The sequence below is a fragment of the Lupinus angustifolius genome, chromosome LG19 (genome assembly GCF_001865875.1).
Source record: "Lupinus angustifolius cultivar Tanjil chromosome LG19, LupAngTanjil_v1.0, whole genome shotgun sequence".
NCBI lineage: Eukaryota > Viridiplantae > Streptophyta > Magnoliopsida > Fabales > Fabaceae > Lupinus > Lupinus angustifolius.
The window spans coordinates 451,475-473,250 of record NC_032027.1 but is presented as its reverse complement, the minus strand read 5'-3'; the positions used below and the strand labels follow the sequence as shown (position 1 = coordinate 473,250).

Sequence of the window (21,776 nt, the reverse complement as noted above, 5' to 3'; positions counted from 1 at the left end):
GTATGAAAATGGATATCAAGTAAGATATAAGCAGATAATGTAGCCTTCAACGGCAACAAAACAGAAGGGAACCAAATAATGGTGGCCTAATTAAGACTAATAATGAACTATATAAATTTGATCCGTTATTTAACTCAAAAACTTGTTATATGAATTAAACAAATCGATGTTGAGCTAAAAATTAAGTTAATTAAATAAATAAGTTAGATTATGTATATATATAACATATATTATATATATGTATATGAATAAATGTACAAGATAGATGTGTATATATGTATGTATATGTTAGAAATATCTAATTTTGTAGAGAAGTTGACATACTAGACAACATGGAATTAGAAATGATTACATTCGAGAAACAGTTGAAGTGGCTCATGATGTAAAAAAAAATGGTAGAATCACACATCGGGTGGTTTAGACGTGTGTGAAGGAAACCGGTAGAGGCCATACAATGAAGTATATCAAATGTAGACTATTCTAATTAAGAAAGACTTAGAAATTAATGTTTAGTCAATGAACAACTTTAATGATGCAATATAATAGTGCCACTCAATCTATGTAGTCGATCCCACGTAGTTAATAAATGCTTGATTGTTGTTGTATATTAAATAAATAATTATCATTGGAGTTGACAAACTCATTAGATCAAGCAAATGAGCTAAACTAAATACTTCGCGAACTCTTAACGAACTAAACCAACTCAAGTCGATGAGTTGAATCAAATCAAATAGTTCTCGATCTTCAATTGAGCTGGAAACATAGCTCATTTTGAAATCGATTTGAGTTTCAAGCCGAGCAAAATATATATTTATACATATAGAGAGAGCAAGTGAAGTGACAATTGGAGTCCTTACCCGCGAAAACAAAACGTTTTTGGCGCTCCCTCTTCTTTCTTTCTTTTTATGTAACGAACCAACAAATCAAAACACTCTTTTCTCCTCTTCCTCCAAAAAATGACGCAACCACCGTTTCCGCCATCCAAAATCTTATGCGCCGGTTGCCAATCGGTCCTCGATGCGCCGCCGCCGGACGTGGTGGACTTCACTTGTCCTCTCTGTCTAACGCCGCAGAGGATACTTCCGCTAGGATCAAACGCTCGCAAATCGCACGGTGTTGGTGCCACCGCTAACACGAAGGTTCCGTGTACTAACTGCAGCACCGTTTTCAATGTGCCTATTGGCCTTGCGAAATTTACTTGCCCTAAGTGCGCGCTTGAGATCACAGTCAATGTTGTCGAAGAAGTCAACGAGGTTTCGTTTTCTCAATCAAAAATGCGTTTATTCAGTTTTCATAGCGCCAGAATAGTGAAATGAAAAATTATCATCAATATTCCTAGTAATTTGTTATTTCCTTATATAACTATTATTTAATAAAACCATAAATAATTTTATATTTTCAGTATGAATGAGACTAAATCACCATCATCCTTGTAGTGCTGACACGAAGCTGTATTAGCTTAATTACTCTCGAGTTTGATTATCTGAGAATGTAGATTCTGACTGCTTGAATTGGATTAGGTTGTGTTCTTTCTGGTACGCAGATGATGGATTATACAAAAAATTGAGACCAGTTCATCTGCTATGTACGGTCATTTAAATTTATGAGAAAACTCTAATAAATCTAAGAGTAAATGATGTATGTACTGACAATGGAAGAGTTTTTACACTATCATTGCATACGCACCATTATTTATACACTCTCAGTGTATAAATATTTGATCATCGATTTTCATTATTTTATATGGTTTTTTGGGCGTTTGTATTATTGTTTTCAACTAAAACATAATATGCTTAACAATGGAAACACTTATATATATGTGTGTGGGTGTACAGTGTACTAACTATTTACTATGTTTCATTAATGAGATATTTCAGATGTTATCTTTTTATTTAACAATAGTAAATATATATATGTCTTACGTTTTCATTAATGAGACATTGCATATGGCTTATTTTTAATGAAAAATAAGCAACTAAGTATCTAAAGAATTATACTGAATTTTGTCCTTGAGAACACCTTCACCCAAGCATAGCAGAAGAGAAAAATATTTTAGAAATTGTGAACTCCTTCATAAAAAAACAAATAATGAATTGTTGAACGGACATTATATGGTGATAAGAGAACCATTCAAAAGTGTTTTTATTCAATGATCTAGACATTATTAGATGTTGAATTAATCGGGTGAGTGGCAGTTCTTGGTTGTTGATATGTAGAAATAAATGATATTTCCACTAATCAGAAACTCCTAATGAATAACACATCAGTCTCACTCTAACTCTTATTGATTGGTTCGCATTATTCTACCTTGAGGTTTTTGTGAGGATAGAGTTTGTGATTGTTCTTACTATAAGGTCTTGATGGGTAAAACAAAATGCCATAGCCCAAACGCCTTACACAAAAACTGCCACACTATCTCAATGCCAAAAATATGGTTACTTGTTTAATCTATGTATGTGATCCCACCTAGCGAGAAAAGACATAGTTGTTATTTTGTTACAAGGGTTACATTTTTTGCAGCTTTCTTATATCCTATATTTTCTATTATGCATTAATATAAATCAGCTAGTGGTTGAAGTGGAGCGGGATGAGGATGAAGGTGGTGTGGCTGGAGAAACATTTACGGATTATGTGGGTCAACACTCCCCACCTTTTCAAATTAGCAAGTAGCTATTCACTTGTTTTTTTAAGTTGTGTAAGCAATAAGCACATTTTACTCGTATTAGATTTCTCATTATGCAGCGACCAGCAAAAGTATCTTTTGGATCTCCACACCCAGATTCTGTTGTGGAGACATCTTCCTTGTCTGCAGTGCAGCCACCTGAGCCTACTTATGATCCAATAACTAAAGTTGATTTGGAAATTTCAAAGGCTTTGTCGTGCTTGCAAATAGAGACATTGGTCTATGCTTGTCAGGTTTCTTTGATTACATAACCGATTTTAAATAATTATCGTTTGCATTTCTTGTGTATGATGTTTGTTTCCATGACAGAGACACCTTCAACACCTTCCTGACGGTTCTAGGGCAGGTTTCTTTATAGGAGATGGTGCTGGTGTAGGTAAAGGTCGAACAATTGCAGGGCTAATTTGGGAGAACTGGCACCATGGAAGGAGAAAAGCTTTGTAAGTTCTTAGGTCTCACTCTAAACATGCAATCATGCATGTGCTCTTGAGAATTGTGATGAACAATAGTTAATGATTTGAATGCACATTATTTGCACATGCTGACTTGCACGATTGTTTGTAATTTCCAGCTTGCAGTTGGTTTATGCAGTAGAATTTTTATTTTTTGATGCTTTTGTCATATTACTTTACAGGTGGATTTCTGTTGGTTCAGACTTGAAGTTTGATGCCAGAAGAGACTTAGATGATATTGGTGCATCTTGTGTTAATGGTATATGCTTCAATATTTATTTGTGGTTAAAGTTCTATTGCAATCATGCATGTGCTTCAATATTTTTAATTGTTAGTTGTCAGCATAAATACAACTCATTCAATTAAAGATTTATAGATAGATGGTGTTTAGTTTCAGTTCTCAGGGGAAGACTTAAAGTTAGTAAAAATGATGTGAATATGATTTGGTTTCATTTTTTTCATCTGATTTTTTGCTTTATGAATTATGATATATTTGTATGACTGGTTGGTGGAGTAATTTTGACAATATCACACATGAAACTAGGATTTTGGATTTAAAGGTGTTAACTCTCTTCACCTGTGAAGGTAAAGTGTGTACATCTATCCTCCCCATTCCCCATTAGGTGGGAGTCTCGTGCCATTAAGCTGCCCTTTTACACATCATTTTCTGGAAATACTATTTTCTGAGAAGATAAGACTTAATGTGCCATTATTAAGAAAGAATTTATATCTTAGTATAAGATATTGATACGAGCCTAAGGAGAATCACACTTCATAAGCTACTTGGTCTATAAACCCTACACGGGAATCCCATATATTATATGTCTCAGGTTCCATTGCTTGCAATTGGATTCTAACACCCCAACACATTTCACAGCCCTGGCCTGTGCGAGCTGTCTGTCACTAGCCCTATGACTAGTCCTAGGCAAATGCTGCAACGTCAATGTCACCACTTGTGCCACTTGTTCGCAACTAAGAAATATGGTTGAAAGCTGTGATACAAATAAAACCTTGTGAGAAGCACACCATACCAAAATTTGTTAGTTGTCACATTTGGAGAGCCCAAGGTCATATAAAACCCCACATCAGAGTTCCATACTTTCGATGTGGGACTCAAGTTCCATACCTTGCAATTGGACCCTAACCGATATCATCATACCTAAGCAAAAAGAATGAAATAACCAAGACACACAAATAGGCTAAGCAGAGCTGTCCAATCTCCATATGCAATCAGACAAACACCTTTAGTGCAGTCTTTAGTTGAACACTATAAAGAGGCTTAGAATATTGTTTTATATGTCTAAAGAAGTTAATGTCATTATCTTTGTAAATCATTCTTTCAGCTTCTCATCCATTCTTGGTCTATAAATAGAAATTTGGATTTGGGATAATATTTTTTTTAATGGAACCTCTTTGGTGCTTGGCAAGTGGTCATTTAAGAGAGTTTCACTGGCAGATACTCAAAGGGACTGGAGAGCTAAACTGTTTCATTTTGTTTGTCTCTTTCTAGTTTTTTGTTTATAAGATTTCTTTCCCCCCTTTTTCTTACTTATCTTACCTCTATCAATACTTATTTTATCCACTAAAAATGAAAAAATTCTGATTCTTAGTTTGTTTCCTGGGATAAGTTTCCTTTTATAAAATTTAACATATTGGTATTAAAGTAGAATTTCGTTGAAAGTCATCAGTAGTATCATTTCATTTCTATTTCAAAAAACAGTTATCACACATGATTGACATGTCTTTCTTTCTTTATTCTATCCAGTGCATGCTTTGAATAAACTGCCTTATTCTAAGCTTGACTCAAAGTCTGTTGGGGTCAAGGAGGGAGTTGTTTTCTTGACATACAGTAGCCTCATAGCATCTTCTGATAAAGGTTCTTCTCGTCTCCAACAACTTGGGCGGTGGTGTGGGCCACAGTTTGATGGTCTTATAATTTTTGATGAGGTATGATACTAATTAGTATTTCCATTATTCAATTTTGAAGGGAAGTTACTTGATGATTCAAGCACCTCTTGGACTTAATTTACATTTTTTAGCTTGTTTTTCTAAGGGTTAGTGACTTAATTATAGTGTCACAAAGCCAAGAATCTGGTACCTGAATGTGGTAAACAGCCAACACGAACTGGTGAAGCAGTGCTTCATATCCAGGTTTGTTCTTCATGCTCATTCTCTTGGAAGAGTGGGAAAGTTTCAAATGTTACTTGTTCTGTTTTTAAAAATAATACTCCGATTTGTGTTGAGCTTGTTGTTTCATCATGGCAAAGATATATTTTGTTTTTATTATTAAGTAATTTGTATCATTTGTAATCCTCCAATTTTTTTATTTCTTTATGAGTAGTAATATTTGGCAAAACCTAAAACATTCTGCAATCTACAAAGTAGGAGCTGTCTAATGCAGTAAGAAAGATAGCAGAGATCAGATTTAGCATGTCTACTTGGACATAACCTGTAGCATTATTAGTTCAAAGAGGACAAGGGAAGATAATATTTATTCTCACAATTTATTAGTCTCCATAAACAACTTGTAAATTCTTTCCCTGTATTTTTTTTCTTTATTGTTTTGTTTCATTGCCTCCTTTTCTGTTTCTTTTTCTACCGGCCTGTGTTCAACTCTTTATCTTTCAGATGTGTTTTGTTAACCCAGCTGATGATCCATGCCAAGCTGCTTGACCAATCAGGTTGTAATTAGATAAACTACTAGTACCTTGAGACAGAAAGTGGCTAACATAAAATGCAATATAATAAAAACAATTAATCTAGCAGAAGTTGCCTATCAGGTTGTAATAAAAGGCAAACATGGTGCGATGCAACCTATTGTTTCAGTTACCTAGCAGGTTGTAATTAGATAAACTACTGGTACCTTCAGTTGTGTCTAAAGAATGCCAGTGGTTGATGTGTTAGGTAATAAAGTGATTGTCAAAGTTGTTTGAAAGTTGAATGTAGACGATGCTCTTTCATAGCAAATGCTGTGCAGGATGTCTTTCTCGAACTTATCCATGCAATATCAACTATATAAAATTTGTAGCTGTCAATGTAATATATGATTTGTTATTATTTTAAGCATTTTCCAAACAGCAAATTTTGGCTTTTGCCAAACCTCTTCTCACTCTCTACATCGCTCTAATGTATGTTGTCTAGCTCTATTTGAAAAAATGTTCATGTTTGTTGACAGGCTCAACTACCTGAAGCTCGTGTTGTATATTGCTCAGCCACTGGTGCATCTGAATCTCGTAATATGGGTTATATGGTTCGACTTGGTCTTTGGGGAGCTGGTACTTCGTTCAATAATTTCAGTGAATTTCTAGGTAATGACATCAACAATATATGCATACAGTTGCTTATGATTAATGTGTATCAATTGTTTTTTCCCTCCGTTCATTTTAGGGTTACATGATCTTGAAGGTTAGCCACTGCTAATAGTCTGAGTTTTATTCAAGTGGACTGAAACATAACTTCTATCTTTCTTTTATGGTAGATTTGCACAGTGTTAAATTCACTAATACTCATATTTTCATTATTTTTTCTTCTTTTACTGGCATTTTCTTTCTTTTATTATTTCATGACATTGAAAAACATTTTTTGTTAGCATTGTTTTATGACCACTTTTTGCTTGTATTACTGATCTAAAACCATTTGAGTTTTTATATAGTTAAATTATGTTCTCTGATTGTTTAATTTTTATCTTACTACTGCTGCTTCATATAGAGCATTTTAAGAGTTTCTTATCTCAATGTTTGTGTCTATACCCATGTTCTACATTGGTTTATTTTTTTGCCCGCGCCTCCTCATTCGTTGAAGTTAATAACTACAGTGATTTATACATCCAGGTGCTCTTGAAAGGGGTGGTGTTGGAGCTCTAGAACTAGTTGCCATGGACATGAAAGCAAGGTAATAATATTTCCATATACACACCCACTCTTCGGGTTATGCACATCTATTTATGAAGTATTTGCTGTTTTCATTCACTTTTTTCATCTCAGGGGGATGTATTTATGTCGGACGCTAAGTTACAGTGGTGCTGAGTTTGAAGTTATTGAAGCCCCTTTAGAAGATGGAATGATGGTATGAGGCCCTATTTGTTTACTTGCACACTTGAGTTAGTGTTTATGGGATGCCCAGTTGATCTCTTATTCACAGATGTGGACCGGCTGTTTGCTGGTCCTTTTAACTTCTAAAATCTTCCAGTATATTGAATTGACCTCTTGACAGAGGCTGAGTTATACATACATTTGTTGACAAGATAAATGGGTTGGCCTTATATATAATACTTGGATGAGTCTGTATTGTTGATCTCATTGCATGAGACTGTTTAACATCTTCATATAACTATAGGTAGTACATTTGACTAGATCATGTATAAATTCATTCATGTATCTTTTGAACTCAATACTCTCATCTGATAATCTAATTGTTCTAACAAATTTCTTAGGACATGTATGAAAAGGCTGCCGAGTTTTGGGTGGAATTGCATACAAAATTGCTGTCAGCCATTAACAACCCACCTGTGAAACTTAAATGTCGTCAACTATGGGCATTATACTGGGCAAGCCACCAGGTATTGGATTTTGATTGGTGCTTAAAGACGATTTCTATTTTAGTGTCACTTAGACACGTACGTGACACTTCATTAATATTCCCGTTGGACATTTTTTTTATTTCTGTAGCGTTTTTTTAGACACATGTGTATGTCTGCTAAAGTCCCTGCTGCTGTGAGATTAGTGAAGCAAGCATTAGTGGAAGATAAGTGTGCAGTAATTGGTCTGCAAAGCACTGGGGAAGCAAGAACAGAAGAAGCTGTGGCAAAATATGTGTGCATTTGGATTCTGTTTTCCCTCCCATTTAAAGATTTTTTTTTTACATTTCAGTTTTATCATGTGTTTTCTATTTTTTGGATAGGGCTCTGAACTTGATGACTTTCTTTCTGGACCTCGAGAATTGCTGCTAAAGTTTGTAGAAGAATATTACCCGTTGCCAGAAAAGCCTGAGCTTCTCCCTGGTATTTTTGAGTCTTGTTTCACTAGATGCATCTCCCCAATTTTTAATATTAAGCATTTTTTAGCTTTTTTGCAATTCTATTACAGTGGAAGATGGTGTAAAAGAGCTTCAGCGGAAGAGGCACTCAACAAGTCCTGATGCTTCAGCAAGAGGAAGGGTCCGAAAAGTAGCTAAGTCGGAGCCTCTTAGTGATCTTGAAAGTGAAGAATCTGAAAGTGAGTTTCAAATAAATTTTGATGAATCTTGTGTATCTATAATTGTTCATGTTATGCTTTAGATGGTGGGCTATTGGCACACCTTTGTCTTTCCATGCTCCCTACTAACTAATCATATTTTGTTTTGTATTTTATGAAATTGTGATGGGTCAATAAAGGAGTGTAAAAATAGCCATTTTGGAATTTCAATAGCCTTGCCCTTCAGTGGATTGATGAAATGATGTGAACTTCCTGTCTTGCGATAAAAAAATGTTATTCTATTAAAAAAGAATGCAATTATTTGGTTATAAATTTGGTCATTATTTTCCTGTCCGTTTTGTTACAAGAGGATAACTGTTCAAGCAAGTGTGGAGGATATCTAATTAATCTGATCAACGTACATTACCATCAACCATTTAGGAATGTTTTGTAGAGATAGGGAATAATTTTATACAATATACACCACATCGTTCTTTGTGGTCATCTCACTTTTCAACAAACCTTTCTGTTTTATGCATCAAGGTTTGTCCTTGGTGAATTACATTTCACACCATTTGGGTTACTTCGGTATCGTTTTTAAGAACTGATGTGTGTATGTATATAAATATATATTGATAACTCTTGTGTGTTGAGGAGTTTCTATAAGAATGATCTTTATTAAAAGAATGATTAATGTTCTGTTAAGGCACCCATGGTAATCTTATTCAGCACATATTCCCTTTGATTTGCCTACTATGTTGATGCAGTTGCCTCTGATCTTGAATCGGCTGAATCTGATTATGAACCAGAAGGGGAAGGTAGGGTGTTGATGTGATACTTTATACTAGGTAGTAGATAGCAGACCATTATGTTTTGTACAAAAGATTTATCTTAGGTAAAATATTTTTCATCCCATGTGAGTTATTGCTTATTTTTAAGAAATGTTGAAGAATTATGGAACGAGAAAGAAATGGGTGGAAAAACAATAAAACTTATTTATTATTGTAATATATATATATATATATATATATGTATGTTTGTATGTATAATTGTGTGAACAATATATCTGAGTCACACAACCATACATGAATTGGTTAAGATTAAAAGTTAGTGGTCACATGATTACTTAAAAGAGTCATGTTCATTTATCTTTTAATCTTAATCATTCAAATAAGATTTGATAGTCTATATTAATTATTCTCATTTCTCACAAAAAATGGATGTTCTCACTTGAGTCACTCCCTATATATATATATATATATTATGTGATAGAGAAGACTAGCACAAAACTTTTATTTATTTGCATTAACGGTTATGTCAAGTATTAAGAATAACACCTTAAAAAAAATAGTATTAGTAATGACTAGTACAAGCCCAATGGCTATAGACTAATAACATAATTGAACAAATGAAGAAATCATGAAAGATATCTAAATATTTTCATAGCAAGAATTGTTATTTTTATGTAGAAAAATAACTTTTTTGATGAGTTGCTATAGCAATGCTATCTATTGTATGAATCTCTAAAGTAGTAATTAAAGTAGTGATGGTAATATTAGCATATAGAATATGTTGTGAGGCTCATTTGATATGACCACTGATTGATACAGCTGCCTCTGCTATTGAATCATCTGACTCTGATTACGACGAGCTTCAGATGTGTCAAATTTGCAGTACTGAGGAGGTAGTATCTTTTTAAATTATATTTGAAAATGCTTTTTTGTATTGATGCCAGATATGCAGGAATGAGTTATAATTTTTCCTTGCAGGAAATGGAAAATTTGTTGCAGTGTTCTTCCTGTGGTAAACTTGTCCATCAAGCATGCTTGATGCCTCCAGTTGGCCATTTAGTTCCCGAATTATGGTCATGCCATATGTGCATGGAAAAAGAAAAACCAGATGATCTAACAGCAAGACAAGCCTATCTAACTGAAATGCAGAAGGGGTTTGTAACTTGAATAATTTTCTTGTGATATGTAGGTGTGGTTTCAATAGTATTAATATTATTTAACGTGATAAATACTTAACAAAGCAACTGCGATGTACATTACTATAAATTAAGCAAGATAAAATGGGAAAAGTATAAAAGTACAGCAGTGACAAGTTTTTTATGAACTTTTACAGGTATGATTCAGCCTTGGAGTGTAAGGCAAAAATATTAGAGGCCATTCATTCCTTGAATCTTCCAAATAATCCCTTGGATGATATTATTGACCAGGTAGTGATCAGATGTTGATTCTTCCTCTTGCTTCAGGAAACATTTATTGGAGCTTGTACTCACCTTTCTCTCTAAACTCAAGCGTTCCTTTTCTATTGCATTTGTTTCCTTAGCTGTCATGGAGTGGATAACATATTACAGTTTACTAACAAAGGTCGCATAACATGTCTAATTTTGGTGAATGTCAGTCCCATAACAATTGAGGAAGTAGCTGCTGTGATAAAAGTGAAATATGCCTAAACATTTCCACATCATGAACAGTATTCCAGTTTTTATATTGAAGTTTATCTGCGTAGCAGATGGTTTTAAAGATTGTGTTTAAAATTTGTATTAAAATGACTGTGAAGATAAAAGGAGCAGTAAATCTTAAGATGCTTGCCTTTCCTTGTATGTAAATTGGTCTTGTGGAGCAACTAAAAAGCATGTTTAAACTGTGTTCCAGATTTGTTGTTTCTTCCTGTTATGTATTCCTGCTTGTTTGAATTAACTAATATCTCACTTCTATAGAATGTTTATTCAATAGTCCAAGATCTTGCCTTATGTTTTCCAAGAATAAAACAACTGGCAGCCTACATATTCATAGTTTGTAAGTTCAAAATCAATTCTAGAAGTATCTAGTATCTATAAGTATGAAACAACATATGCTCACTCTAAAAAAGGCTTGGAGAATTAACATCAATGCATAATCAATTGGCAGAGAGAAGACTAAATGTAAATAATCTAGATCTTCATTACTGTAAGAAGATCATGATTCTTGCATGAGTCATGAATATTGTTTCCATATAAAGTTTGGACCCTTTTTTATAGGAAATAAACTATAACATTTAATTTGTAAGATTTGAGTTTATTACCTTTTTTGTATATCTAGAGCTTTCTCTGAGGAGGATCCTTATCCTTCTTTCTTCAGTTTTGAATATATTTTAGTTTGTAGTGTGTCTATATTCTACTCATATACTCATTGATTCTATCAAGTCCTATTTATATTGCTTGAATATTGGGGGAAATAATAACTCTAATTGAGAAGGAATTGTTTGCCAAATTTCTTTAACATGTTTTATGGTGCTGTTTGGGGCCCTAAAATTGTGGAATTAATGTTAAATATTTTTCTACCTGGTTGCTATAATTGCAATCTCAACACAGTTAGGAGGCCCTGACAAAGTTGCAGAAATAACTGGAAGGAAAGGCATGCTTGTGAGGGACCCTAGTGGAAAGGGTGTAAATTATCGTGCTCGTAACACGTGAGTTGTAGTTTCTCCTTCTCATTGATAAACATTTTGTTGTAATTAAATTCCTTTTGTTTTTCAATTTAGAAAGGATGTCACTAAGGAGATGGTCAACATGCATGAAAAGCAGCTCTTTATGGATGCTAAGAAGTTAGTTGCTATCATCTCTGAAGCTGGATCAGCTGGTGTTTCTTTACAGGCAGATAGAAGAGCGATAAATCGGGTATATCAAAATGTTTTGAAAATATTTCCATCCCTGGTATCTGTGGCTACCTTTCCTATTGTTATGATATTTTCTTCAACTAATTCGCTACTGATATTATATTCTGGACTGAACTTCTGATATCTTTTTTATGATTCCCTTTCTGTTCCATGCTCTTGACCTTTATGAAACAGAAAAGGAGGGTCCATATAACTTTAGAGCTTCCATGGAGTGCTGACCGAGCAATTCAGCAGTTTGGAAGAACTCATCGCTCAAATCAAGCTTCAGCGCCGCAATACAGGTCACTGGACATTTTTGATTAGTTTGACTTTTGTATATCATTTCACCATCTGCTTTGCTTTCTATATTTGCAAGATAATTAGAATAGAGAAAGAAAGAACTAAATAGAACTTTTGGCTAAAATCAGAAACTGAGTTTTATTGATTTAACATGATGAATATTACAAGAGCTAGGTAACTATATAGAGACTCTTTGAGCTTGCATGATCCTCTGGAATGAAGCACGCTGCACTGTTATTACATTAAGTTTAGAAACAACCATATACCTAGCCTACCTCTTCCCTATTATCCTCTCCTCATGGAAGGAAGGGGTTTGGTAAAGATTGTTAAGGTGATGAAGAGAAAAGAGAGATTGGACATAATCTGTTTCAACTACACAACTAAGGCTCCTTTATATAGACTTAGCGCATAATAATTACAATATCAATCATAAAAAGTCTACAATCCATGTAAAAGACACTAATCCCAATTTACATGATAATGTACGATATATACACTAATTACAATGATTCTATCCGATTCTAGCAACCTCTTGAGTTGGAGCATATAAGTCATAGATACCAAGCTTATAACATATGTAACTTTTCCAAGGACGTCTCAAAGTCTTAGTGAAAACATCTATCAGTTGATTATTAAAAATGATATTGATTAATGATTATGCTGATGTTTCAAAATAACACATTCTCTATAATATAATAGCAATCTACCTCAATATGTTTGGTTTTCTCATAAAACAATGGATTAGAGGTGATATGCTTTTCTCATCTTGATTATCACATTAGTGCCATCTTGATCACTCCAAATTGGAGTTCTGCAAGTAGCTTTTTCAACCCCATGAGCTTACTTGGAGCATCGAAGAGAGCCAAGATCTTTTCTCTGAAAGTGATGAAAATGAATACAACAGGGAGAAAGTTGGAGTATCTCCTATTCTAGAAAAATGAGAATGTTGTGTTGGATGAGTGGACACACTAGACAAGATAAGATTAGAAATGAGAATGTTGCGATGGATGAGTGGGCACAATAGACAACCAAGATAGGATTTGAAATGAATACATTAGAGAGAAAGTTGGAGTAGCTCCTATTGTAGAAAAGATGTTAGAATTGGTCTCAAGTGGTTTGGACATGTGTGAGAAGACCAGTAGAAGCCCCTGTAAGGAGACTAGGAGAGTCGATCAAATAGAGACTAGTATTTTCAATGTCTTGCTGATGAAGAGGCCAGTGATGAATAACTGCTATACACAGAATAGGGAACATACAGCATCTTTTCAACTGGTTGAGAAGTTTCTCCATAATTGTGACCAAAAACCTGTGTATATTCCTAGGCTACCAGTCGAGGCTTTATGAGCATGTGACTTGGACGTTGACCAGAGTAGAAAGAAAGTAGAAATGGTTATAATGACTGCAATTTAGATATAATGTGAAATGGTTATAATGACCTGTTATACCTGATGTCTACCATTGTAAATGCTCTACAGGTTACTCTTTACAGACCTTGGTGGAGAGCGAAGGTTTGCATCAGTTATTGCCAAGAGATTAGAATCTCTCGGTGCTTTGACTCAGGGGGACCGTAGGTAAGTTTGATTTATCAGTTTTCTGTTTGTAGTGTGTAGGCATGGGTAAATTGTAACTTCTTTGGCTGTGTTCTTTTTGGATGCATTACAGGGCAGGACCTTCATTAAGTGCTTATAATTATGATACTACTTATGGAAAGAGGGCTTTGATGATTATGTACAGAGGAATAATGGAGCAGGTTTCACAATCTTCTTTGAAAATGATAAATATGCCTATTGATATGCCAGGATTATTAGGAAAAGAATGGCTCAAATCCATCTACTGAGAGGTTATTTTTTAGGATTCTCTTCCGGTTGTACCTCCAGGATGTTTACCTGACAAGCCAGATATGATTCATGATTTTATCACGCAAGCAAAATCTGCTCTTGTATGTGTTGGAATAATTGGGGACCCAATTCATGGTAATTCATTCTTTGTCCTCTTCCAACATTAGATGGAGTAGTTATGGATAATATATTTTCTAACAATATCCCATAGTTTTTTACACAACACATCCCTTGCATATAATCTCATAATTAAAATTTTGAACTCCATTTTTTTCCTAAATGGTGAAGATTCTGGAAGGATATGTGGCCACATTACCGATTCAGACATGCAAGATGTTGGGCGATTCCTCAACCGGATTTTGGGGCTAGCTCCTGGGATTCAGAATAGGTCTGTCTTTTATGGATTAAATGATTTGTTGCCTCTAGTTTTAGCTTTAGATTTAATGTGCTAAATACTACTTATCAACAGGCTATTTGAGTTATTTGTGAGTATCTTGGATCGTCTCATTCAAAATGCTCGCATTGAAGGTAACTTGGACACGGGCATTGTTGACATGAATGCTAATGTCATTGAACTAAAAGGATCTCCAAAGGTTTTTTTGTGCTACACTTCTTGTTGCGACTCATTTGTTTTTTTTTTGTTCTATGGCTAGCATTGGTATATTTGATAACTATTTTTATTGCAGATTGTCCATGTTGATCAAGTGACTGGGGCTTCAACTGTTCTGTTCACATTCATTTTCGATCGTGGGACTACATGGGAGGTGCCTATCATTTTCCATTTAAGCTAACTAAAATGTTCTTTACTCAGTCTATGACAGACATAACATGCTGACTTTATTCATGTGTCAGCTGGCAAATACCATTCTGAATGAGAAGCAGAAAGATGCCAATGATGGTTTCTATGAGTCAAGGAGGGAGTGGATGGGAAGGCGCCATTTCATTTTAGCACTTGAAAGGTATTATTCACTTGTTTAATTTTATGAAATTTGGGGAGGGGGATGTTCACAAATATAATCCTATATGTAATTCAGTGATTATTGCTTTGCTGGGCAAATAAATGTTTTGTAATTTTATTAGATCATGCAAGTGTGCTAATAATTACGGACTGTCAATGGGTCCTCACCTATGTTGTGAATTTTGACGTAGTTTCTTGATTCCACTGTTTTAATCTCTTGTTTTTTGTTGTAAATAGTTTATCAGATGCTTGTATATATACTACACAATCTACCCCTTGCCAAACACAGCCTCTTAGTTTCCATTCACTGATATTATTTTTTATCTTCATTTTGTTCCAGTTCTGCTTCAGGTTTCTATAAGATAATTCGCCCTGCAGTTGGAGAATCACTTCGGTATGTATTTAGTAGTTAGTAGTCCTTGTTGACTGGTTCAGTTTAATTATCTGCTTGTCATGCTTACCTGTTATTTCCTCCAATTATAGGGAGATGCATCTGGCAGAATTAAAAAGTAAATATAGAAAACTCTCATCTTCAAAAAATGCTCAAATTGGTTGGGAAGACGAATATGAAGTTTCTTGTAAACAGGTAAAAATATCGTCAGTAAGTTATTTAACATATTTCTAACTTTGTAAGGAAACCAATATAAATGAGCTATTGAAATCTTCAGGATGAAGACAAAAGACTAAGTACTGCTTGTTACTGTATAAACAGTGTTCCACTTCTGCTTTCTGCTTTGATTCTCGTTTAAAAAGTATTAAATGGTGGATTTTTATTATAGCTAATGATTATATGAAATAAACGTAATAGCATCACTCATTTATTTCTTTGTTTTTTCCTTGTTTCTCTACACACAAGGTACTTCCCTTTGATAAATTAATATGATATGGTCTACTCTAATTAGAAAAATGTTTTCTAGTTTTTAGTAAAAAAATTAAAATTAATCTGCAAGTGCCTGAACAATTTGGTCCCTAACCTTTAAGTTTGTAATTAGATCTATGATCTTCAAAGTTATTTGTAATCAAGTCCATGAACTTTAAAATCATTTGTAATTAAACCCTTGGGTTATGCTCTTACCCACTCAACCATTAAAAGGAGAAAACCTGCAAGGTTTGGCTATCATTGTGATTTAGGGGTTGTATTAACCTCCAAGACAGAAAAGAACCTTGTTGTGACCCAACTGCAAGATCCCTTCTCTAGGTTTCCAGTTGTTCTAATGGAGCTCAATTTTTGACTCTGTCATTCCGATAGTAAAACCCTATCCTAGCAATCTAATTATAAATGATTTTAAAGTTTAATAATCCAATTACATATTTTTATTCTCAAGTAGTTCATGGACATACTAATTAATTTAAAAAGAATGGCTAAGTGCACGAGACTTTCACTTAGTAAGGTCTGAGGATGTTAGATATATGCATTGTTACCCCTGCAAGCAGATATGCTATTTCCAAGATTTGAATCTGCGACTTCATGGTCACCAAGCAATAACCTTATAGTTGCGCTAAGCTCACCTTTTGACATACAGATTAATTTAACCTAAAAAAATCCTGCTATTAGTAAGTTTCTTGTTTATAACTTGACTTGTCTTCTGTATATTGCTTGAGCTAGACAATATTCATTACTCCAATGATGTCAGCATCCAGCTTACGCAAAGTTCCAATATCTTTAGTTCAGTGATTATGATTAATAGTAGCCTTGTTTGTTAAATTTGTACACTGCTGACTTTCTTAGTTATAGAAGAATTTGCATGTTTACACTGCCCCTATATTGGAGAGTGACTTGGTAATCCTGGATGTGCCCTATTAAAGACATTTGACATTTACCTTTGCAATATTAGTGAAGACTATTAGTTGTTTTGTTCAAAGGAATCAAAATAAATCATTAGTTTTCTAACTTTCTAATCCCAATATCTTAATATTTAGAACCATGTGGTGGTATTATCTTTCCCCATCTCACTTAAGAATGAATAATTTCAAATGAGCTTTGTTGTATTTAGTTATTTTTCTTTTGTATTTTTTTGGGTGTGTTGGAAGTAGCCAAGAAAATTGTCTGTCCTACAGATATACATATTAGGTTCAGTTTTAGGGAATATCTATATGTTTTTACATTGTTGTGAACTTATGGCCCAATTGGCTTACACAAAAATGAACAGTTACCATTAAGTTGTGTTTGCTCCCTTGCTGTATTTATTTGGAGTTTTTATAACCTCATCTATCAGTACATAGCTATGCTTGAATGTACCCATATTAGTGCTCGCAGGCACATTTATATATAATGTGATATATATGTATTATCTGTAATGTGTTTTGGGTCTACATTATCTTACAACCTGACCTTTTACCTTTGTGGGCAGTGCATGCATGGTCCGAAATGTAAGCTTCGCAACTTCTGTACAGTCGGCCGAAGACTACAGGAAGTAAATGTCTTGGGTGGCCTCATTCTTCCTCTTTGGGGAAACATAGAATCTGCCTTCTCTAAACAGGTAATATTGTGTAAATCCTAGGCAGGTATTTAACCGGAGCATATAATATTGTTGAAGTCAAATCATTACAAGGAGAAATAACTTAATGTTTTGCTGATGCAAGAATTATTAATATATGCATTTGTTTGTCACTTTGTGCTACCATTTATGTCCCTACCGATTTCAGTTTAGTTGAGTTTTGAAATGATGAGGTTTGCAGCATGAAAATTGTAATGGGTGACTTTGATTGTGATGTAACGTCAGAAGAATTCCTTATTTCATGAAAATCTTTTTATTTTGTGGGGCTTCTGGTGGCTTCTTTAATCATTGGAGATTTGTACTACGCTCCTGACATTATCACTGACTGATATGACCTCTTTCTTATTTGCTGTGCTTTCAGAAGTTACTTCTAAAAAATCTGATTTTATTTCTGATGTAATAAACTACTAAACTCCAAATAAACAATGTGTACAGGCCCGCCTAAGCCATAGGAGGCTTCGTGTTGTTCGCATAGAAACTACTTCGGATAACCAACATATAGTTGGGCTTCTTGTTCCTAATGCAGCAGTCGATACGGTGCTTAAAGGTTTTTCTCTCTATCTATCTGTTCTTGAAAGCACACTTACACAAGTCTGAACATGGCTTCGTAACGTTCTTACATCTTTAGTTTTTGAAATGGCATCTTTAAAAGGCTATTGTAGCTGCTACTGCATAGATCAGATTTTGTCTGCATTTTGACCAGATTCGGTTTTATTTTGACACAATTTGTAGGTTTGGTTCAAGAACTAGACTTCTAACACTTTTGTTTCCTTGCAAAGTGGCAAGTAGATGCTGCCTTTTGTAGTTGGCTGCTATTCCCAATATCTGGTGGTTTTCAAAGCATACAAGCAGTATTTGTTTGTTGGTAGATGCTCATTTTTGATTTTTTGATTTATCACACATTTTTGGCATATAATTCAATATTGAATGTTTGTAAAAGTGAACACTGATAATGAAACACTTAATGGCTCATTTGTTGTTGCATGTAGTTCTGCCACTTCTGTATGAACTATTTCTATCAGATGCCATATCCTAAAATTTTGATTTTGTTTTTGATGATGAAAACACTAGATAGCTAAGGTTGATTCCTTCATGTATGACTTTAGGTCTTTTTTATATAGGGAGCTATGTGACAATACACCATATCTAATCTTCACCACAGTTCATAACAGAATATTGGTGATTGTGGTTGCATAATATATAACGCATTTTGTTTGATAAATCATTTTATGACACTTGAGATTCTTTTATTTGCAGAACTCTTACAATCTTCATGCAACATTTTTAACTTTAGGAAACGTTAATCTTATTACACTTTCATGTAACATTTTCAACATTATGAAAAGTTGATCCTATTATACTACCATTTAAACTTTTGAATCCATGTAAACAAATTTGCATACTACCATCAAAGGTCGACTCGATGAGCCTTAAAATGTAGTATTAAATCTTGAGAAATTTCCACCATAAACACAAGTACACAACATTTCTAGCATTATTGCAATTTTGGAATATTTATAACTCATACATAGCAAACTAATAAGAAGATTTCATTTGAGAAGTATTATCCAAACAAGTCATTCTAATAACAGCTTACAAAACTTTGCTCACAAAGTCAATTTATTTGAGTTCGGTACCTCCATCTCCAAGAAGAAGGGTATCAGAAAGAAAGAAAAGGTTCACACTTCAGTTGGTGTAGTTATATTGCCTTTTCTACAAATGTGGAAAAATGTAGTGGCAATTGCGGCGTTATACCATTGCGGAGACTCCCAAAACTACAATTTTGTGATCGTAATTGTGATTGTGACCTACAATTTAAATCACTATATGATATTGAGGGACTAGAATCAAGGTGCTTAGGATTACCATAAGTTTCGTCAGGATCAACCAATGATGCCAAGAACAAGAAGGGATAGTGGGAAATGTATCTAACTATTAGCATGTTTGATGGGGAGGGAAACCATAATAGAAAGTAGAGGAACATGAGTATGAGAATAAAAACCACACCTATGACCAAAGAAGTAGTGGCTAACCAAGTGAGATCAGTTATAACTAGGTGCACACCTGCCAAAAATGCTATAGATAATGTTGCAAGAGTGGCTCCTAAAATAGGCATTGCCACTTTTAGGGCAAGAATAGCCAAAACTATATCTCCAAGCTGAGCCCAAATGAGTATGATTGTAGCACTAATGCCACCATACATAGATATGGTGATCTAGCAAAAGGGACATACCCTTTCCTGGATCAGAACCATTAATGCCACCAGGCATGGCAAAACCTGCAGCAAATGCTGCTGTAGTTATAAGGGTTGAAACCACCAAAAGAGTGCTAATTCTGTCACTGTAATTTTCCATCTTTGGAGCTTCATGCTTCCAATAACTTTCTATACTTTGAGATGGAACTTTGGTAGTGAATGGTTGTGGAACTTGGGATTTGACACCAGCTGATTTTAATGCAATCCATGTTAGCCTCTGCATATACACATTTGCTTATCATATATATATATCATTAGAGTCCTATTAATATTTTTCAATCAATGTCCTATCATTTGAATATTTACATGTAGTTCACTGTAATTTAACACTTACACACGCTCTTTATATTTACATGTAGTTAAAGGTCTAAAATTCAGTACTTAAATGTAATTTCAGACAAAAACTTTTCACATTATGTTATGAATGACATTGATAAAATCATCCCCTATGCCTATTAATCCTGAGATCATTGTTAATCATAATTTTTAATCATATTTTAATAGAGAAATTCTACACTTTAATAGGGTCACCAAGCAATAATATTTTTTAATCATAATTTCATTGAACAAGGGACTAAGTTCTAATAATATTGAATGATAACGCCATTAAATAGGGGTAACCAAATTATAATATTCCTTAAGGATAACTCCATTGAATAGGGTGACCAAATTATAACATTTCTTAAGGATAACTCTATTGAATAGGGGCCAAATTATAATATTTCTTAAAGTTAATTTTTCACATATTGAACGAGGATTATTCTCATAGATAATTAGTAAAAATAAAACATTTAAGGTTGGCTAGCTATTTCTCATAATTATGACCAAAATATAGATAAAAAACAATATATAAAACTAGTTTGGAGTATTGAGAGATTACTTAGTAGTGTACCTTGAAATGCTTTGAAATTCCACCTTGTGAAATTTTAGTAGTACTTAGTAGTGTACCTTGAAGAAGAGCAACAAGTCCCTTTTATAAAAGGAATTATCTTCACCCACATGAAAAATAAATGTCAATAATCCTAAGAAAATGTGAACTCTATCTTATATAACTTATATTAAAGGTTTAAAAGCACATGTCTATGGTCCACCCCATTTCCATTTCTATTATTACACTGTAATCCCTACAATAAAGATTAATTACTATTTTATTCACCAAAACAATCAATATTTACTTTTAACAATTAATATTTAATTAAAAACAAACAACCAAACCCAAAAATCACTAGATTTGGTTGACAAACAAATGCTACAAATTCTAACAAAAGTAACTTAGAAAGTAATAATAAAGGAAAATAAATGATGAAGAATGTTATATTTTGAATCATCATCCCACAAAATTAGCTTTTTGCATGTATCAGGAAAAATGAAAATAACAAGAATCTCCTCAACAAATTTTAGAAGATATAATATATACATGATTTAGGAAAATGAATTAACCGTAACATATAACCTTCACCTTAAAAGAATTTTGATTTATAGAATAATGGTAAATAAAAGTAATTTGAAAAGGAAAATAATCGCATAGTGCACACAACTCTCATTCCATCTAAGTGTTTACACTCAAATTTACCTACTAAGCAAGGTATTACCATAAGCTTGTTAAAATTCTCATTTTTCATCATAATTAATCATAAGCATGTCCAAATCATAGGAAATTAAAGGACAAATTCAAGGGTAAGAAACATTACTATTTATGAAGGGGTCCACTCAATATGAGGAGAACATTTAGAGTTGAATTTCATACACTTTTTGATGACTAGAAGATTGAAACCCTTTTATTTCAACCTTTTTTCTACACAATTTCATATTTTCCAAGTAGTTAATATTTTGCATTTTTGCCATTGACATTCTTACACTTTTGTACTTTTATTTTTATAACCCATTGACCAATAACAATTTTTTCAATGCTCTCATTTTAATGATGTCATAATATTCCGGCTATTAAAGAAAATATTTTCAGTATATGGCTGAAGAAGG

At 33.8% G+C, this 21,776-nt stretch overlaps 1 protein-coding gene across 3 annotated transcripts; it reads left to right on the top strand.

Annotated features, from left to right (window-relative positions):
• On the top strand, positions 854-18,522 carry LOC109334398 (protein strawberry notch homolog 1-like). Of its 3 annotated transcripts, none has more exons than XM_019570154.1 (33): positions 861-1,253; positions 2,566-2,631; positions 2,743-2,916; positions 2,993-3,123; positions 3,318-3,394; positions 4,901-5,082; positions 5,209-5,286; positions 6,311-6,443; positions 6,966-7,026; positions 7,119-7,200; positions 7,568-7,693; positions 7,803-7,946; positions 8,035-8,134; positions 8,220-8,348; positions 9,074-9,124; positions 9,917-9,990; positions 10,076-10,251; positions 10,431-10,524; positions 11,665-11,762; positions 11,835-11,970; positions 12,144-12,250; positions 13,724-13,819; positions 13,911-13,998; positions 14,101-14,221; positions 14,375-14,474; positions 14,556-14,679; positions 14,773-14,850; positions 14,939-15,045; positions 15,385-15,438; positions 15,528-15,630; positions 17,396-17,524; positions 17,978-18,089; positions 18,275-18,522. In XM_019570154.1, the coding sequence occupies exons 1-33, from the start codon at positions 957-959 to the stop codon at positions 18,298-18,300; spliced, it is 3,654 nt and encodes a 1,217-aa protein (XP_019425699.1). In that variant the 5' UTR covers positions 861-956; the 3' UTR covers positions 18,301-18,522. The 3 variants fall into 3 exon arrangements, 2 of the variants coding, with proteins under 2 accessions (XP_019425699.1, XP_019425700.1); XM_019570155.1 differs by having other exon boundaries at positions 1,140-1,253; positions 2,727-2,916; XR_002106095.1 differs by lacking the exons at positions 15,385-15,438; positions 15,528-15,630; positions 17,396-17,524; positions 17,978-18,089; positions 18,275-18,522 and having other exon boundaries at positions 854-1,253; positions 14,556-14,614.